General features: G+C 37.8%; 1 protein-coding gene across 1 annotated transcript; it reads left to right on the forward strand.

Moving 5' to 3' along the window:
* The first annotated feature begins 7,366 nt into the window (after window positions 1-7,366).
* LOC146376059 (cobalamin binding intrinsic factor-like) lies at window positions 7,367-11,844 on the forward strand. The gene is made up of 5 exons (XM_084947215.1): window positions 7,367-7,488; window positions 8,289-8,360; window positions 8,518-8,647; window positions 9,224-9,339; window positions 9,445-11,844. Exons 2-5 carry the CDS (start codon window positions 8,294-8,296, stop codon window positions 9,504-9,506), a joined length of 375 nt encoding a protein of 124 aa, XP_084803341.1. The 5' UTR covers window positions 7,367-7,488; window positions 8,289-8,293; the 3' UTR covers window positions 9,507-11,844.
* The last annotated feature ends 7,214 nt before the right edge of the window (window positions 11,845-19,058 follow it).

Raw genomic sequence — 19,058 nt, forward strand, 5'->3', positions numbered from 1 at the left:
TCTTATTTTCTGTTATTTTGAAAAGGACCTCTACTTTAAAATTTTTAATGTGCGCATTTAACATGTCACTAGTCAAACATATATGTTTAGTTCTATGTTGCGTGAACAGAATATTTTTTTATATACTACATATAATGAAAATGTTTTTGATACATTTATCACACTGTTTATGTGATTAGACATTGTGATGTTTGCTTCAAGAAATTTTCTCTAACTGGAACTCTTTAAATTTTAGTTGAATACCCCTGAAATACACCATTAAAGAATTAATAAATTAGTAATTACTTAAAGAAACAGATAATGAATTCATTAAATGTGATTATAAATTAAAATTGGAAATGATAAAATTTTTTTTAAAAGATTTTCAATGAAATTAATTGTTATTTAATTATTTATTTATGTAATTAATTTATTAATACCTGTGGCTGCCGTCACCAGCAGTTATGCAGTTTAAGATAATTTCATGGTTTTAAGTTGCAATAAATAAGTTAAGATACTTTATTTTTAATAAATCAGATTGTAATGTATACATTGTTGGTTTTAAAAACTCACATTTAAAGGTTTTACAGAATGTTTCCAGCGTGGAACCAATGTTCAGTCTGTTGTTTGGGTTGACAGTATTTTCAGTTACACGCCACACTCGGTAGAGGGCAGCATGCTTTCCTTTGGCTGTATCCCAATTCAGGGTCTGCAGCCTTAAAGGCCGCATTTTAAGGCCGTTTACGTCACAGCGACGTGACAAAGGCTGTCCCAATTCGAAGGCTGCTCGAAATGCGGCCTTCAAATGCGTCCTTCATTTCCCTGAATTTTAAGGACGTGGTGGTGTAGACTTCGTGGCCCAACATATCCCAGAATGCATAGCGCGGCGGTGGGTGTGGATAATTTTGCCGAAAAAAAACGGTGAGGGGCGCCCGAAGAGTAAACTTTAAGTAAGTACTGAATATTATGTCACTTATTTATGTGCAAATGTTTAATAACAAAGAACATTAAAACATTACTGTTGGCCACATGTCGGCAAAGTTATGTGACATTAGTGATGTTTGTACTAACTTGGTTTTAAAGCCTTTACTTTAAAATATACGCCATTCAATAGCTGAGCTTAATCTTACAGAGAATGATCAAAGCTCATGTAGAAACAAACAAACAAATGAACAAAAGATTTTCTCCTTCATTTCTGTCAAACAAAGCTGTATGAAACGTTTCCAGCTGTTAGTATCATGGTTGCTAGGCAATCTGGGCAGCGCAATGGAGGCTAGACCGTCCCATTTCACAAGCCTCGCATTTCCGGCCTTAGCGGTCTTTAAGTACGCAGCCCTTGAGGATCGTTGAGGCTGCGTACTTTAAGGCTGCAGACCCTGAATTGGGATACAGCCTTTCTCAGTTGGTGGTAGAGATTTGGAGACACATGCAATGAAGTTTTCCACCTGTGGGTAAAGAGTGTGCACTGCAAGATGTGTTTTCATTAAGAACAACTTACTGTGAAAATTGATTATTTTATGTTGTTTATACAGTTCTCATGGCATCGTTGGTAGCACCTGTGTCCAATAAATGCCAGTAAAAATCAAAAACACATTGTGTCTGTTTTTCAACTTAGAGGGAGCTACAATACCTATTTTAATTAATTAACAACACATTTAATTCATTATTTAAATTATGTATTTATTTAAGTCATTTTGGCACTTTGACACGCTGTGAAATAGAGCTACAGATCAAAAATAACTTATGTGGTGTGCACTCCATATGCCATGGCAGCAGTGGCAAGACCGAGCAAACAGTATAAGCAAGACTGTAGACTGACAGAACAGGTAGTGAGAGACTATCGGATGGCCCTGATGAGGGCTTAAAAAGCAGAGGCAAAGGGAACTAGCTAAGGAGGAAGAACTGAGACTAAAAGATCAGACTAAAGGCATGCCAGTTATCCAGCACAACAGGTTGGGAAAGAAAAAGGAAAGAAGAATACACGGAAAATAGTCTTCTAAGAAGTTTTGGCACCAAACTGGAAAAGCAATTGAAGCCAAAAAATGTTGGCAGCACACCTTACTTTGTGAAGCATGAATGGTGACAATGTGTTATTCATGTTCCAAATGATACAACTCAACACCAAAATATTAGCATTTCACAATGTAACTTAAACATTTCATTCGAGATGACTGTCTGATTGTTTCATTACAGTGATTTAATTATCAATTGATACAATTGCTCAGTTACATAATAAAGACCGAAGTCTGAAAAATATTTAATATGCAACTTACAAACAGATTATGCAAACATGATACGCTTTCTTGGTCACCTTCCTGGTCTACACGCATGGTTACTCAGTGAGGTCAAAAGGTAGAAGTGAAAAAGTGTCTCTGTGCTCCCACTAAATAATGTCCACAGTTTACACCAGAGCAAGATACAGGGAAGCACCTCAACACAGTTCACACATTATTCCTCAATGGCTGAAGGGAAACCCGCAGCCGAGGTCCGGCAAAGACACGCTGTGAAATAGAGCTACAGATCAAAAATAACTTATGTGGTGTCTACAAACATCCTGAGTGAAAAAAGATCAGTGCATCATGGAAAGCCCCCACTGAATCATAACTAAGGAAGGATTCACGGTCACCTGATCTAGCCCAATGCCCATAGCCACTAAATGTTCTGTCAAAAAGTAAGGTTTTACACCTAATCTTAAAAGTAGAGAGTCTGTGTCCCAAATCTAAACTAGGAGCTGGTTTCACAGAACCTGTGCCTGAGTGCTGAAGGCTCTGCCTCTCATTGTACTACTATCCTAGGAACCACAAGTAAACCAGCAGTCTGACAGCAAAGTGCTCTACTGGGATCTTACAGTGCTATGAGGTTATTGAGATAAGATGGGGCCTGATTATCCAAGACCTTGTATGTATGTATGAGGAGAAGAACTTTGAATTTGATTCTGGATTTAAAAGGAAGCCAACAAAGAGAATCCAGTATGGGAGAAATAATATTAGAGATATGGAAGAAAACAGTTCTACACATTTGTTTAATATACACATTGACGGACATATCCTGGTCAAAACTGACTCCAAGATTCCTCACAGTGTTAACGGAGACCAAAATAATCCCATCAAGAATAAACATCAGGTTATAAACCACATGGCTAAGTACAATAGATAGTTGTATCTGAATTTAGAAGCAGGAATTTAGAGGTCATACAGGTTTTTATGTCTTTAAGAGATTCCTGCTGTTTAATGAGTCAGTGTGTGTTATTTGGTTCATGGATAGATAAGTTAAATGACACTTTGTGAGGAGAAACAATGTGATGAGAACAAATGAGAACAAGCAGACACTTTATAAGTCAAAACATCACCCCTGCATTATCAGAACAGTTTGAACTTTTTGCTCTATTTCAGATAAATAAAGTGTACTAAATCTGAATCACTGATTTGTGTCATGTCAGAAAGAATGAAGTAGTGCTGGCGCAGCCTTCCAACATCTCTCTAGCTCTCACTTTATGTTAAAGCTAGTTAACCAGCTACGAGCAAAATTTGGAACAAAAAAAAAATTAGCAAGAGGTCTTTTTACGTTCACAGGGCTGGGTCTGTGACCCAATGTTTTCTGTATCTTTTGTCCTCTTTTTGTCATTTTTAGGAGATAATGTTGAGTTAGGATTATTGATTTGTTTACCTTGGGTTCAGTTTAGTATGTTATCCTGGGTCGTCGGCATTGGTTTCATGTATTTCTTGTCTGTGTGTTTTCATGTTGCTCATGTCATGTCCTCATGTTTCCTGTTTTATTTTGAAAGGGTCTGGTGTGTTCTTTTTCATTGTGACTTTTAGTGATGTGTGATACCACTGATTTCCTTTCTGATCCGATACCAAGTAAAATTCAGGGTGGTATCGACGATACTGATCCGATACCGATACTTTGTACAAAAACTTATTTTATTTATTGTATCTTTTATTGTATCTCAAATTATAGCGCCATCATGATTACAGGATATCAGACTACTTGTTCTTATCACTTAATAATGCAGAATTCATCATATAGAAATAAAAAAACTGAAGTTGTGGGCTATTTGAACACGTTGCCTGCCTGCAGCACTAAAGGACTCCGTCTCGCCCCAGCAGCACCTGTCCCTGTCCACTCCTCCTCTTCAGTTTGCCTCAACATACGCTCATCATATTCTGTGATATGATTTACTCTGAGGTGTTTGACGAGGTTAGTGGTGTTGCCACAACACCTCACTTTCTTGCCACATGTATCACAAACCACGTCTCGGCTGTTTGTGGAGGTAAAATACGTCCGCACATGACTCCATTTACGCTCCGGCATTGTTGTGAGTGCGCACGCCAAGGGGCTGCGACACATTTATACAGCCACATTTCGCATATGACTATGAACGGTGGAAGAGGAAGTAGTTCCTGCATTTACTACAGTTCAGATTCACAGATCTGCCCGAGGTAACACAGGTGAAGAAGCCACGCTCCTAGCAAATCAGCTACAAGCTAAGCTAAACTAGTGAACCTCAAAAGGCACAATGAATACTGTTAATATAATTAGCTGGTGTTTCAGAATAGGGTGTGCTTTGAATAAAGCACAAGAAGATTACACTATAAAAACAGATGTAATCTAAAAGCTCTGGATTACACAAAAATACCACTTTGCGTTGGAAAGGCAGGAAATTATACTGTACTATAGAGAGAGCCAATTCCAAGTTAAAGTAAAAAGGAAAGAAGAATACACTGAAAAGAGTCTTACAAGAGGTTTCAGCACCAAACCTGAAAAACAAATGAATGCACACAAATTAGGTCAGGAGGAAAGACTGAGACTGAAAAAACAAACTCAGGGCGGACCAGTTATCTGCCACAACTGGTTTGGGTAGAACAAGGAAATAGAAGAGTCTTCTAAGAAGTTTGAGCACCAAACCAGAAAAAGGATCAAACCCACACAATGTACTTTCTGTCAGCAGCACACCTTACTCTTTGAAGTATTCATGAAGTATTCATGTTCCAAATGATACAGCTTAACATCAAATTATTACCATTTCTCAACCTAACTTACACATGCATTTGAGATGACTGTTTGATTGTTTCATTACAGTCTTACAGCAAACTTCATTATCTGCCCATTTACTCACCTGCTTCTTTGTGCTCTGTCCTCCCCTTCTTCTTTGCACTAACGGTCATGCACAAACACATTTAGCTTCAAGATAACATAATAATATAATCTGATCAGATTATGATGATAATATACGATATAATATATGAGCAGGTTGGGCATTCATATTTGATATCAGTATAGCAAAGCGTTTAGTTATGTGAAATCATCATAGATGAATATGGGGAAAACAGAAGCTAACACCCTTTGACTCACTATAACCTGGACCTGGAGCTGTACTGTAAACAAGAAATGAAGCCCAGAATAGGAATAGAAATCTTTTACAAGTAAAATAATAAAGCACATCAGCTCCTTTACTGGTAACTCGCGATACACAAGCAGACTAGTGACTCAGAAAGCTAAAATTAGCTAATAATCTTTAGCGACATAGGCAACATTAGCTAATGTTTTTGATGTGATGAGAACAAATGAGAAAAAGCAGAAACTTTAGTAATCAAAACATTACCCCTGCATTATCAGAACAGTTTGAACTTTTGCTCTATTTCAGATAAAGTGTACTAAATCTGAATCACTGATTTGTGTCATGTCAGAAAGAATAAAGTAGTGCTGGCGCAGCCTTCCAACATCTTGCTAGCTCTCACTTATATGTTAAAGCTAGTTACCAGCTGCGAGCAAAACTTGGAACCCAAAGCATTAGCAATAGGTCACCTTACTGTCACAGGGCTGGGTCTCTGACCCAATGTTTTCTGTATCTTTTTTCCTCTTTTGTCATTTTTAGGAGATAATGTTGAGTTAGGATTATTGATTTGTTTAACTTGGGTTTATACAGTTCTCACGGCATCGTTGGTAGCACCTGTGTCCAATAAATGCCAGTAAAAATCAAAAACACATTGTGTCTGTTTTTCAACTTGGAGGGAGTTACAATACCTATTTGAATTAATTAACAACACATTTAATTCATTATTTAAATTATGTATTTATTTAAGTCATTTTGGCACTTCGTGCATTCCATATGCCATGGCAGCAGTGGCAAGACGGAGCAAGAGGTACAAGCAAGACTGTAGACTGACAGAACAGGTAGTGTGAGACTATCTGATGGCCCTGATGAGGGCTTAAAAAGCAGAGGCAAAGGGAGCTAGCTAAGGAGGAAGAACTGAGACTAAAAGATCAGACTAAAGGCATGCCAGTTATCCGGCACAACTGGTTGGGAAAGAAAAAGGAAAGAAGAATACACGGAAAAGAGTCTTACAAGAGGTTTCAGCACCAAACCTGAAAAACAAATGAATGCACACAAATTAGGTCAGGAGGAAAGACTGAGACTGAAAAAACAAACTCAGGGCGGACCAGTTATCTGCCACAACTGGTTTGGGTAGAACAAGGAAATAGAAGAGTCTTCTAAGAAGTTTGAGCACCAAACCAGAAAAAGGATCAAACCCACACAATGTACTTTCTGTCGGCAGCACACCTTACTCTTTGAAGTATTCATGAAGTATTCATGTTCCAAATGATACAGCTTAACATCAAATTATTACCATTTCTCAACCTAACTTACACATGCATTTGAGATGACTGTTTGATTGTTTCATTACAGTCTTCTAACTGTCAAGGAATAAAAGTGCTCAATTATGTAAAGAAAAACAAAGACCGAAGTCTGACAAATAAGGTACGTGTAAATTCAAACAGAGATCCTGGAAACACGATTAACTTTCTCGGTCACCCTCCTGGCCTACTTGCATGGCTACTCAGCAAGAAGGCAAAAGTGAAAAATTCTCTGTGCTCCTATTAAACAGTGTAAAACAATTTCCACATTTTTTAAACAGGACCAAGATAAAGGCAAGCAATACACAGGATACACAATTCATTAAATTACAATTTAATATAAGGTTATACTTTCTAAAGGATTTGCAGACACAAGCACGCAGGATTTTCTCACCCTGAAAATCCTTAATAAATTGCACATTACATTTTTAAATTAGCATTATTTTTTGTCCTTTTATAGTGACAGGAAAGCAGCAGGAGAGAGAGAGAGGGGAACACATACGGCAAATTCGAACCTGCAATTTAACAATTGATTGCAGAAAAAATGCCAGATGTAGCAAATGTTATACAAATTAAAAGTCCTCCTAATGCAATTTAATATACATGGTCACCTTTTGTCATTCGATAACATCCATGGTTAGTCAACACAGATTTAAGCTTCTCTTTTTTTGATTGCACAAGTAAAGGGCTTGGTTATTTTTCTGTATCATCATTGGTTGTTTCTGTATAATGCTATGTGTGGCGCAGAGGTATAAAAGTTCCTAATCTGTAGTTCAGCTTCAACTTGAGGAGGAGGAACTGTTCAACTGAAAAGTTACAACCTCCACGGCTGCATTCTTACACATTTATTGAAAACAGAACTTGAAAAAGGTAAGAATATCTTTAAATATCATTGATAATAAATAAAAGCAGTTTACCTTTGATCTACTAACATACTAAAGTGATTTCCATGTCTCCTTTTTTTTCAAAGGCACAGTAACCTTTAATATTTAAATGTATTCAGGCTAAGGCTTCAGATTTCTAACATGCAGTTTTTATATTAGAAATAAAAGGCAGCACCCAAAGCGGTCAACATTAAAATAGTTTACTTGAATTAAAATGTTTATTTTACTGCTCTGTGCGGTTCTGTTACATTTTTCATGTTTTTTTACAGATTTTTCTTACCATTTTATCATCTGCCAACGTCTCTGGTTAGAGTAGGCTACACTCACAGGGATAATATGACACATGAAATCCTGGGCATTCACAGAGTCTGAAGCAGAAAGCTCGACTTAACAGGGAAAGTTGATGACCACTAATGAGATACTCTTTATCTCCAACTTAGACTTTAGGGTTTATCAAGCAAGAAAAGCTTAACTTTGCTGAACTTCCTTAATATTGCACACCTCACTTTTAGAAACGATGGGGAGATGCTGACAATCGGAGCAATGCCAACATCCCAAACACTGGTTGTGAGAACAAATACCCTACCAATACTGATTATCAAGTGAACCTTTAGTTGACTTGATAAACTCACGTACCAAATAAAAATAATAATAAAACATTAAGAGGTTTTATTCCATTATAAATGCTGTATTTGGGGATGGTGATACTCAGTGTTCAGGAACTGCTTTCCACAACGTATGTTTGTGTTCATGTTTGCATATCAAAATTTTATGTTTGCCCTGCAGTTGAAATGAAGAAGCCTGCTCTCCTCTCTGCAGTCCTGCTGCTGCTGTTTTTTGTTGGGACATCAGCTCAGGGTAACCTTTAGTGTTTTTTTTCCTGTGTTGCTAAATAAAAAACAAAAAGAAATGCCAAAAAATCCTTGAATAGTCACATAGATTAATCGCCTTTATTGTTTTTCTGCTCATCTTCTGTAAACTAACTTCACCCTCCTTTGTTGTTTAACAACTCAAGGTAACACTAACTTCAGAGTGCGGGTGAATGTGTCATCCACTAACATTAGGACCTACAGCACTTTTACTGCTTATAGAGGGAGCCTCTTCGGTGGACTGACGAGACTGAGATACTCAAACCGAGGCTTCAAGTAAGACCATCACATCAACTATTTCCTTACTAGAAGAAGCCATACATTTACTTTTGTTCTCTTAATGTTTAATTAAAATTGAGACCCCGTATATCTGGGTGTGAATTTTTAATTTCAGATGACTAATTGTGCCCTGGAATCTTAAAAAAACAAATCTTCATACTTTTTTCTTACAGTAGACCACAGAAACCTGTATATGTACAGTACAGTCAAAAACCACATAACATCTTTAGCTTTAAGAAATGCCTTCCTTTCATTAATATTTCACATGGCCCCATATGAGCAAGCACTTGGCGACAGTAGAAAGATAAACTCCCTTTTAACAGAGAAGAACTTCGCACTGAACCAGGCTCAGGGGGACCCATCTGCTGTGACCTGCTGGGTGTGAGGGGAGGGAGACAGGACAAAAGACGCACCGTGGAAAAGAGCCAGAGATTAATAATAACTAATAACTGAATGCAGAGTTCTGTGTAAAAACATAAAGAGTGAAACTATTTGCATTGTTAAAAAGGATTTCATAGTTATATTAAAAACTGTCCACTTCACTCTTTAAAAAGTCATTCCCTATGTTTCCAGCTTTCAGTACATACCACATGATGACTATGGACCATTCCTTCAGAGTGTAAATGGTTTGGCAGGAAATTCATCACACTACTGGCAACTGCTGAATGGTACAACCCCACTCAATGTTGGTGAGTGAACCAATCTCACAATGTGTTAGATAAGCTGAGGTTAGACACACACAGTCCAACTTGTCGTATTATATAATATTCTCTGAACTTTTAATTTTTTTACAGGTATGGGATGTTACCTTCCAACTGCAAATGAAGTCGTCACCCTGAAATACACGAAAATTTAAGACCATCTAAAGTCTTATTGTGACTTACGGTCAACCAATACGCTTTGATCTTTGGCAAGTTGAGGTGAATAATTGACTTGTTGTGTCATTTTTTTGCTTGGGAGTCTTCTAATCATAAATCAGTAGCCTATCACTAGCTTAGATTCTTTTACTGTGTTTCTGTCAGACTTTATGAATTAAGATTACAGCGTTAATCTACAATTCTGCCACAGTGTAGTAATCTGGAGTAATAGAAAACTCCATTAGTCACAAGAGCAGTCAGTAAAACATATACAAAACAACATGTTGAACTGTTTTAATTTACTGCCTTTATGGCAACTTTTATTGTGTTTGAGAGCAATTAGTAGTTTCTCAACTTGCCCCTGTGTACCATAATTTTACATTCAAATTCCATTATTTGATGCTTACAAGTGGTCTCAGTTTTACTGTAAAAGGATGGTGTGGTTATACAGTAGACTGCCCAGAGACTGCTGGCCAGCAAAAACAGCAAGGGGGGTCAGCTGCTGACTCCACGTCAAAATAGCTTCTTTATCCTGCAAATCAAGTTATCAACAGCTTACGAGTCAAAAGGCTTCTGAGATTGACTGGGCTGCTGACCTCCCCTATTTTTGAGCTTTTGGGGGCTCCTATAGGGGTTTATTAGAGTGGCAAAATAAGATCAAATTCATTGCTGAATAATTTTTGTATTAGTGCATTTTTATTGTTGAATAAAATGTTACTGATTATTAGTGTTATCTTCCTCAGGCATTAAATAAAGCATGTAACTTGTAGTCAAAGTAAAATGTTTCTAGCCTTGGTTTGTTTTATTTTTAGACAAGGCTTATTTAAAGTGTTGTTAGCATGTCCACCATTATGTATCCTAAAACAATGACAGCTCTAGACCAGGGGTGTCAAAAATCAGGCCAGAGGCCAGAAACGGCTGTGAGATTATCATACTATCTTATGCCACCTTATCCTTCTAATCAAATAATTGTTGAATCATTACACGACTATAGGCCACATTATGCCTTGGATTAAAAATTATGAAATCATTACACTGTTTTATGATCCATTATACTGCTGAGTTATAAGAAATGCTGCTTGTGTAGAATCATGGCCTTCCTTTTCTGATTACAAAGAGAATAGAACATACTGTAGAGGTTTTCTGCCCCATCTCATCAGGCAGAGATAAAACAGGAAGCCAAAGCCGTCACTTAGGCGCCGTAAGAGAGAAAGAATGTGGATGTTTAGGTTTTATGACTTTGGAGGGGGGCTGAAGCTATAAGAATGTGAGAAACAGTCAGACACTTCGAGATCTGGCGGACACCCTCCTGTCCACATCTCCCGTCCGGATGTTTATGCTCAAAGTGTTGTATGGAATAATGAGAATTGTATGGAATAAAGAGATTGTTGATTGAGCATTTATACACTGAGTGCTGTTCTTCCTTCAGCCCAAAGATAAAAGAATTGGGAGATTTAACACGGCCCGTCAAAGACTCCATTCCGACCCCCTGGATTGCTCTGGAAAATGTGAAGGAGTACATAGATTTTGAACTTCTAACTGTATTTTCATAAGTTTAAAGCTTTTCCTATTAATAAAGAGCCCGCCTCATTTATACTACAGCAAAGTAATTAATAGATAAACAATTAAATGACAGAAATTTCTCTACTATATAAATTCACAGGAGAAAGTATCTTTTAGATCTTTAGAAATATGGGATAGTCTGGATAATGAATTACTTTTTGTGTAATTTTAAACATTTATCATGTAAATTCACTGGTCTGGCCCACTTAGGATCAAAGTAGCTTGTAAGTGGCCCACGATGTAAATTGAGTTTTACATCCCCGGGTCAAACTGCAAAACTAACATTTAGTTTACAGTAAAAGTATTCTGACAACTAACAACAAAGCTAAGAAGCTACTAAAAACTGTTACATTTAGGAGAGAACTGTTATTAGCCAAAGTGTTTTATATATATTCTTGGGGCAGGTTAACAGTGTCCCTATGAAAAGGTAGCAGTGGCATCTTTGGAAAGATCATTAGCAGCTGCACAAATGTCTTTGACCTCAGGTTAATTCATGGACTGCTCAGCATCTGAGAAATCACCCCCACAATCAAACAGCCCCATATGAACAAGCACTTTGCTACAATGGGATGGAAAAAACTCTGACAGAACCGTGTTAAGGATGGGCCAGCCAACTCCCCTAATTCTAGATGAGCGCAAATCCATTTCCTCTTCAGCTTACTCATTATTAGACCAAGTCCTTTTCCACTGCTTCCAAGCACTTTGCTCTCCATTGTGTGCCTTTCTCTTGTTTTTTATATGTTCCTCTAGTTTGTATATATTCCTCTATGTATGTATCTCTTCTGTTTGATATTTGTTTCTGATGTGTTTACTATTAACAAGACAATTGAAAAGTGAATAAGAATAGCATTTTTATTTTATGACTAAAAATTTCATGTATTCTACATGCTTTTGCATTATTGTGAAATATATTTAGATACCATTCAGAAACTGTCACTAGTTGTTTTTTACAATGTGAATTTTTGTATTAGTGTTCTCAAATATTGAACTTCTTTGGGTGGTGTGACGTTGGTGGGGGTTTTTTTGTTTTGTTTTGTTTTGTTACATACTAGTCAATACTCAGACTTTTATATGTTTACATATCAGATTACAGATCCTGATTTATTTCAGGAAATATGTTATTTCAGGAAAAAATCGTGAGAACTTCAGGCTTTCATCTTCAAGAGGTTGAGATATCATGTTCAGCCATTAGCTTAGATTTCAGTATACACAAATAAAACAAGGGTGTGAAAGTAGGTTGGCTAGGCTTTTTTTAAATCTAGAAAAGTAGTTTTACAGCACTTATCACAGATGTTCAACTTTGCTCCATAGAATTTGTATGCAAATGGTTGACCAGAAAACAGAGCACACAGCCAGCAGCTAAAAATGAACCTTGGTGAGGGCCAAGAAAGACTTGATACTGGCATGACATATAGGGTGAGTGACTATCTAGCACTGGATTGAAAGGCAGAGACTGGGGGAAGTAGTTCAGGAGGAAAGCCCGAGAGTATAAAGCAGACTCAGGCTCAAGGAGAGGCAGGCTTCTGCAGCAACTGGTTGGGGCAGAAAAAGGACAGAGGACTGCATTAAAAAGATTCTTCTAGGAAGCTTCAGGACCAAACTAGAAAAACAAGTAACCTTACACGATGTACTTGAAGCCAAAGCTGAAGGAGGTGAGAAACATTTTGTTCTTTGTTATTTTAAATTAGTCTAGCTGGGGCTTGTTGTTTATGGAAGGCCACGAGGGACAAAATTAATTAATTATATATGTTATTAAATAATTTAAATGCTTCATTGCTTAATTAAAATTTTAATTAATTAATTAAATAAATAGTTCAATAATTAATTAGATGCCCATTTGTTTTATTTAAATCATTTAATAATGTGTTTATTTTAAATTTTTATTAATTAATAACACTTTTCATTAATTAATTAGTAGGGGTGGGACTCAATTTAAAAAAATAAAATGCTATTTTAAGTACATTTTCTAAATGGTAGTGTCTCTTATAATAATAATAACATTTTCAACATAAATTGCAGTTTGTCTTCTTAAAAAACTAAGGCAGAAACATGAAAGGTTATTTGACCAGCTTCACATTTAAACTCTGTTATGACCTGTAACAGATGTTTTGTCTTGTAAATAAAGTGTTTACCTGATTACACACTACAGTTGCCATTAGGATTCGACAAACAACAATGATAATTGTGTTAGACTGTATTAGATAATTGTATTAGACTGCAGTGGGCAGTCTTTATCGCTGATGGTGGATTCTGCTCAGGGCCCTGTTACACAGGGCTTCATCATCTGAATCATCTGAATCAGAGTCTGAAGACAATGAAGAGAGGAGGAGGCTCTTTGTCTTTGCTGGCTCCTTTGTGGTGGCATCTTTACACTGTTCCTGCAGTAACCTCAAGGCTGGTCCAAACCTCTTCTCCCTCTCCCCCTTGCAAGACACTTTAAATTCTTAAAGTGTGGGTCAAGCACAGTAGCTATCTTGAGCCACTGATGGTTGAGTGTAGCTACATGTTGGAATAGGTTCTTTGTAAAGGTAGTCTTAAATTTCACCATGCAGTCTGAGTCATCATCGGAGACCTCCATGGTGTGATGCAGGTGGCAGTAAGCAGGTAAAACCACTGAACATGAGACATATGTCTCACCTCCAAGAAGCTCAGTCACAAACCTGTAGTAGACAGTTAAAGAAAAGAATTATTAATCTACACAATAACTGTCAACTATAGAGCTTTTTGAAGAAACAGTAACAATAAGTTAAAAATTGTTTTATTTACCTGAATGGCTTAAGGACAGTCGTCAGCTTTTGCCGGCTCTGATGGAGTAGAAACCAACAAAAAGTGGATAAATTACATTAAAAATTTGCTAATTTCACTAGACATGGAGGTGTATGAGAGCAAATGGATACAACTAGTCTCATGCAGTGTTGGGTAAGTTACTTTAAATTAGTAACTTAGAAGTAACTAGTAATGTAACTATCAAAAGTAACTCAGTTACTTCAAGTTACTCATTACTTTCAGAGTAACTAGTTACTAGGGAAAGTAACTTTGGTTTCACTCAGAATTCTCTTGTTAATGTGTTGCTTCTGTAACTGGATACCCAAACATCAGCTGATACTAGAAAGTAATATTAAATAAATTCTAACAACAGCTGATCAAGCTTAAACGTGCTGCTGTTGTTTAACGCGACATCCGCTGGTTTCTTCTTTCTGGCGCAAAGTGGGCGATAAACAAACAAGAGAGACGATCAGCTGATCATTGATCAGTTTTATGATTGAAGTAGAAACAGGAGAGGGAGGGGGAGAGAATGAGAGAAGAAGAGTCAGCTGTGCAGCAAAGACACAGAATAACTCCAGCTTTGTGTCTTTTTCATTGTAGCTGAAGTCCGGGACAAACTGCATTCCTTTTCACCTTTTTTTTTTTTTGCCTGTCCCGTTTGGTTCTTTTGCCATCAGAATTATTGTCTCAAGGCAAAGAAAGATGCCCAATGGATTTACTTTACCAAATGGACCATCCCAGCCTTGCCCTATTGGTCTAGTTGATTCACCTTTTATTGTTTATTTTATTTTATTTTAACCTGCTAAATACGGGACAGACTTGACTGGGGAAAAGAAAGGGGAGAAAGAAAGAGGGAAAGAAAAACAGCGGGGAAGAGGAATGGTGATAAAGGGCAAAAAACAACAAAACAAACAGACAAAAAAAATACATATATCAATCACCTGGATCACCTGTTGAGAAAGAAAAAAGAGAAAACAAGCAAAAAAAAGAGAGCAATATAATAAACAACATAATTGCGATGATCTATGTGAATATAATAGTAAATACTAAATATTAAACATTATTGTGCAGCGCGTAAGATCAACAGCGCACAGTGTGCTTTGAGGTAGGAGCCAAAAAGGGTGTAGTTTGTGTGTGTGAGCACCCATGTGTACACCTGTGAGCATGAGCGCGCTTGTATTAAAAGGTTCCTTCATGTAATGATCTGCTAGAGGGTGTGGGGAGCCACAGCCCCGTCCTCCAGGGCTTGAAGCAGGTATGGAGGAGATCAAAACTCCAGACATCCAGAGGCCCCCAGAACACAAGAGACCAAGGAAGACCAACAGAGGGGCAGCTGCGCCACTACCCCGGAAAGAGCTGAGGAGAGCCCCAGGTGAGGGGTCACTCAGCAGCTGCGGAGCAGAAGCCAGGGGGCTTCCTGGCATTCCTTTTCACCTTAATATGAAACACGTAATATTTTCCCTAAATGCAGGACGATTCAGTTTTTTAGGGGACGGTTGGCAACTAACTAACTAACCTTATGAATAAAATAAGGTTCAGCATCAGCAACATCATAGCATCCACCCAGCTGTATAGAAACTCCGTCATGCTAACTAGTACCCAGTATGAAAAAGCCAGCATAACGAAAATAAACTCCACCTAAACTTGGTTTATATCTGACCCAGATAGACTGCAGGTCATAAGTTCTTACCTGAAGTTCAGTTCACCTGACACTCGGACCGGATGGGTGAGAGAAAAAGAAGTTAATTCGGCTTTGGTGTTGTGCGCATGCGCCGCGTGTGCGCAGAAACATTGGGTAGGATGTTTTTTGAGGTAGGATGGATTCCCAGAACACCCAGCCCCGCCTCGGGTCTCTTGTCTTGCCTCCCCTTTCTCTCATCCACCTGCTGGCCTCCACCACTAGCTAATGTTACTCAATCTGTGGAAGCTCCACGATAGCCACCGCAAGAAGTAACAAATAATGACCCTATCTAAATCCCAGTAACGATTAATGTGTTCCTGATTTTGGCATAATAACTAGTTACCGTGCTCGTTACCACAATAATTATGTAGTTACTGTAACGCGTTACTTAATAACGCGTTAGTCCCTACACTGGTCTCATGACATAGCAAAACAGAATGGCTTTGGAGATGCTATTGACAAAAAGAGGGGGAGTGTATTCAATTTTTGAGGGAACTTGTTGCGCATTCATTCCAAATAACACTGCCCCTGTATGCCCCTTGTACAATCCCATGTCTGAGAACTTTAACAGGTAATAGCTCCCCAAAAATTAAGCCAAAATTTCTCTATCGCCCCCTGGTGTCTGGCTGCAGTACAGGTCACAAACCCCACCTCCTCCATTGTTAGTCGATGGGTCTGGTCACACTAAAATAACCAAACCTGAAAAACAACTGAACCCACACAATGTAGGTCAGGAGGAAATAATGAGGCCATTTCTCAAAGTTTCAAATTTTACTGTTTCTGTGACACAAAATAAACTTTTACAATATTTTCAGGTAAGAATGTAAATTTGTAAACTTCAAATATCTGCTCAAGTTATCAATATATTACTATTCGCTAAGATAATCTGATATTTTCGGAGATGTCTGTTACCCCACGAGCTTGATAGCTGAGCAGGTCAAGGCTCACTATAGCTGGTGAGAACGCCTGACTCCCTGCACGCTGTTTTCCAACCCCCCGCGGGTGCGTCCTTATCGTCTGATGTAAAAATGTGTTGTTCTCATTTTAACAGCTTACTCTGAATTAAATCTAACATTAAAAACATTTTAATCCAGGAGGAAGTTTTTCACTGGGAGCAGAAACAGCATGGTGGTACATGGAGATGCTGAAATGATCAAATTATGTTTTGAATATTTGTTCTCTTCCAAACACCAGCTGTCTTTTGTAACTTTTGAGTGTCTGCTACTTTTTGACCAATCATGTTAGCATTCTGTTTAACCACACGCGATAAAAGTGTTTACTGCTTGGGTGCGGCAGCCTTTATCTCTCGGAGCCATGTGGAGAGGTCGAGGTCCGTGGTGCAATGTAAAACTAATTTGAAATTCTAACTGTTTGATAATAAATTTGAAAACGTATAACTTGAACATATTAATCTTCGCTCTCAAAAACAGAACACAACAGCATCCATAATCTTTTAGGAGATAAAGTTTGTGTTTCAGTCATGTAGTGACTGCAGTTAACTGTGTGAAGCTTATTAGACACAATGAAACAGAACGTATGTAAAAGTAAATTTTGTCAAAGTGCTTAAAATACTTGTTTAAAAATAATCATTTATCTTTAAAAAAAAAAATCAGCTTATTACATAACGTGTAATTTTAGATCATGTGTAATTTCCATTGCAAATATTAATCACAGTCAAATTAAAGGGGGGGTGGTAGTAAAAACTCTGGGGCTGACGTCGTCAAGTGCCATTTCAATTGTAAAATGATGGTGCTGTGATCTCCAGAAGTCCAGACTCCTGTGTGAACTTGCGAAAGCAAGGATCACCAAAAATGCAAGTACGGACTTGCTTACTTGAGTACTGAGAATGAAAAAACAGAATAATTTATCTGCCACAACTGGATGGGGAAGAAATCGAAAAAGGAGTTAAACCCACACAATGTAGGTAATGGGGAAAATATGTTATGCAATGTTCCAACTAGTGTGATCTGTATGAGTCAAGTATACACTTTAGGGCTGCCACGAACAATTATTTTGATAGTTGACTAGTCACCGATTATTTTTGAGATTAGTCAACTAATCAGATCATGCATCCATTGGACGTAAAACTACAGTTTATTGCGCCAGCATGCATCTGCTCTTATATAACTATCATTAGCTTACAGCTTGAAGTGTTTAAGGTATGTGCTAACTGAAAATAAAGACAAGATGATAGTTTATTAAACTTTTAATTACATTTGCAGATTGTCTCGGTGGAGTTTAATAAACTCAGCCGTCTGCTCCTTGCTATCTAAAATATAACAGGAGTAAATTCTCGAGCATCTCACACTTCTGTTTAATCAGTTCTGTTTGACATTTATTCAGCTGTGTAAAAACTATAACTTTAATCTCAGCCAAACCGATTTACTCAGGAACAAATAAAACAATGAAAAAAGACAAACAACATTTTTAAGTTATCTAAGTGACTTATATATCATGTTTAACCTGAGTAGCGAAAGACGGATTTGCCGGCAGTCCGGTGTTCTCACGGGTTCTTGTGAGCCTTGAACCCCGGCTACCTATCGAACTGCTGGGTAACAGACGTCTCCGAAAACGTCGGGCACTTTTGCAAATATGTGATGTCTTGATAAACTGAGCAGATATTTGAGGTTTACACAGCTACATTCGCCTGAAAATATGTTAAGTTCATTTTGTGACCCAGAAATAGTAATAAGAGCAATATTAAAACTAAGTAGCTGCCACCATTGTTGGAGAACTGGAATTGGCTGGGCCGCGCTATAAATCCTGGGATAGGTTGGGCCACGAAGGATACACTCGACTTATCCTTCAAATCTGGGGAAATGCAGAACGCATTTTTCGGCCGCGTTTGGGAGTCTTCAAATTTGAACAGGCTTCGCCATGTCGCTGTAATGTAATGTAACTGCTTCTTCTTCTTCGGGGTTTAATGGCAGCTGGCATCCTTGTAGCTGCCATCTTCTGTTTCAGTCCGTTATTACGCTCTTAAATCCTACTACTTATTCCTGCGTCTTTCTTACAAAGCTTCAAACGACGCGTCAACTATTAAATTAGTCGTCGCTGATTTTGATAGTCGACGTAATCATGACTAGTCAACTAATCGTGGCAGCCCTACTACACTTAGTACACTTAGTGCCTGGAAGTACTCCCAGGTTGCAAAAAAATATTAGCTGCTTATTACAGTACACACGTTCATAATTGTTCTTCTGAGAAGCCTGTAGAAGAAAAAGTGTTTATGTGTGACAGTTTTAAGGCAAAGGAGGGTGGGATTGACAAAATGTAATAAACAGGTCACTGGGGACTTCCTCCTTCGAGCACTTGCATGAAACCTTGTATTTGATGTTTTTGCGCCCTTGGAAGAATGAATACTCCTGTTGTTGACTGTTGCTTGTTTTTTTTTAAAATATTTATTCTGACAGTAGGTCCAGAGGATAGACTGATAATGAAAAAACAGACTCAGGGAGGGCCAGTTATCTGCCACAACTGGTTGGGGAAGAAACCAAAAAAGTACTAAAACTACTCAGGAAGAAAATACTATTGTACAAAA

This window comes from Perissodus microlepis, chromosome 12 (assembly GCF_051167445.1).
Source record: "Perissodus microlepis isolate ML-2025 ecotype Zambia chromosome 12, ASM5116744v1, whole genome shotgun sequence".
Lineage (NCBI taxonomy): Eukaryota > Metazoa > Chordata > Actinopteri > Cichliformes > Cichlidae > Perissodus > Perissodus microlepis.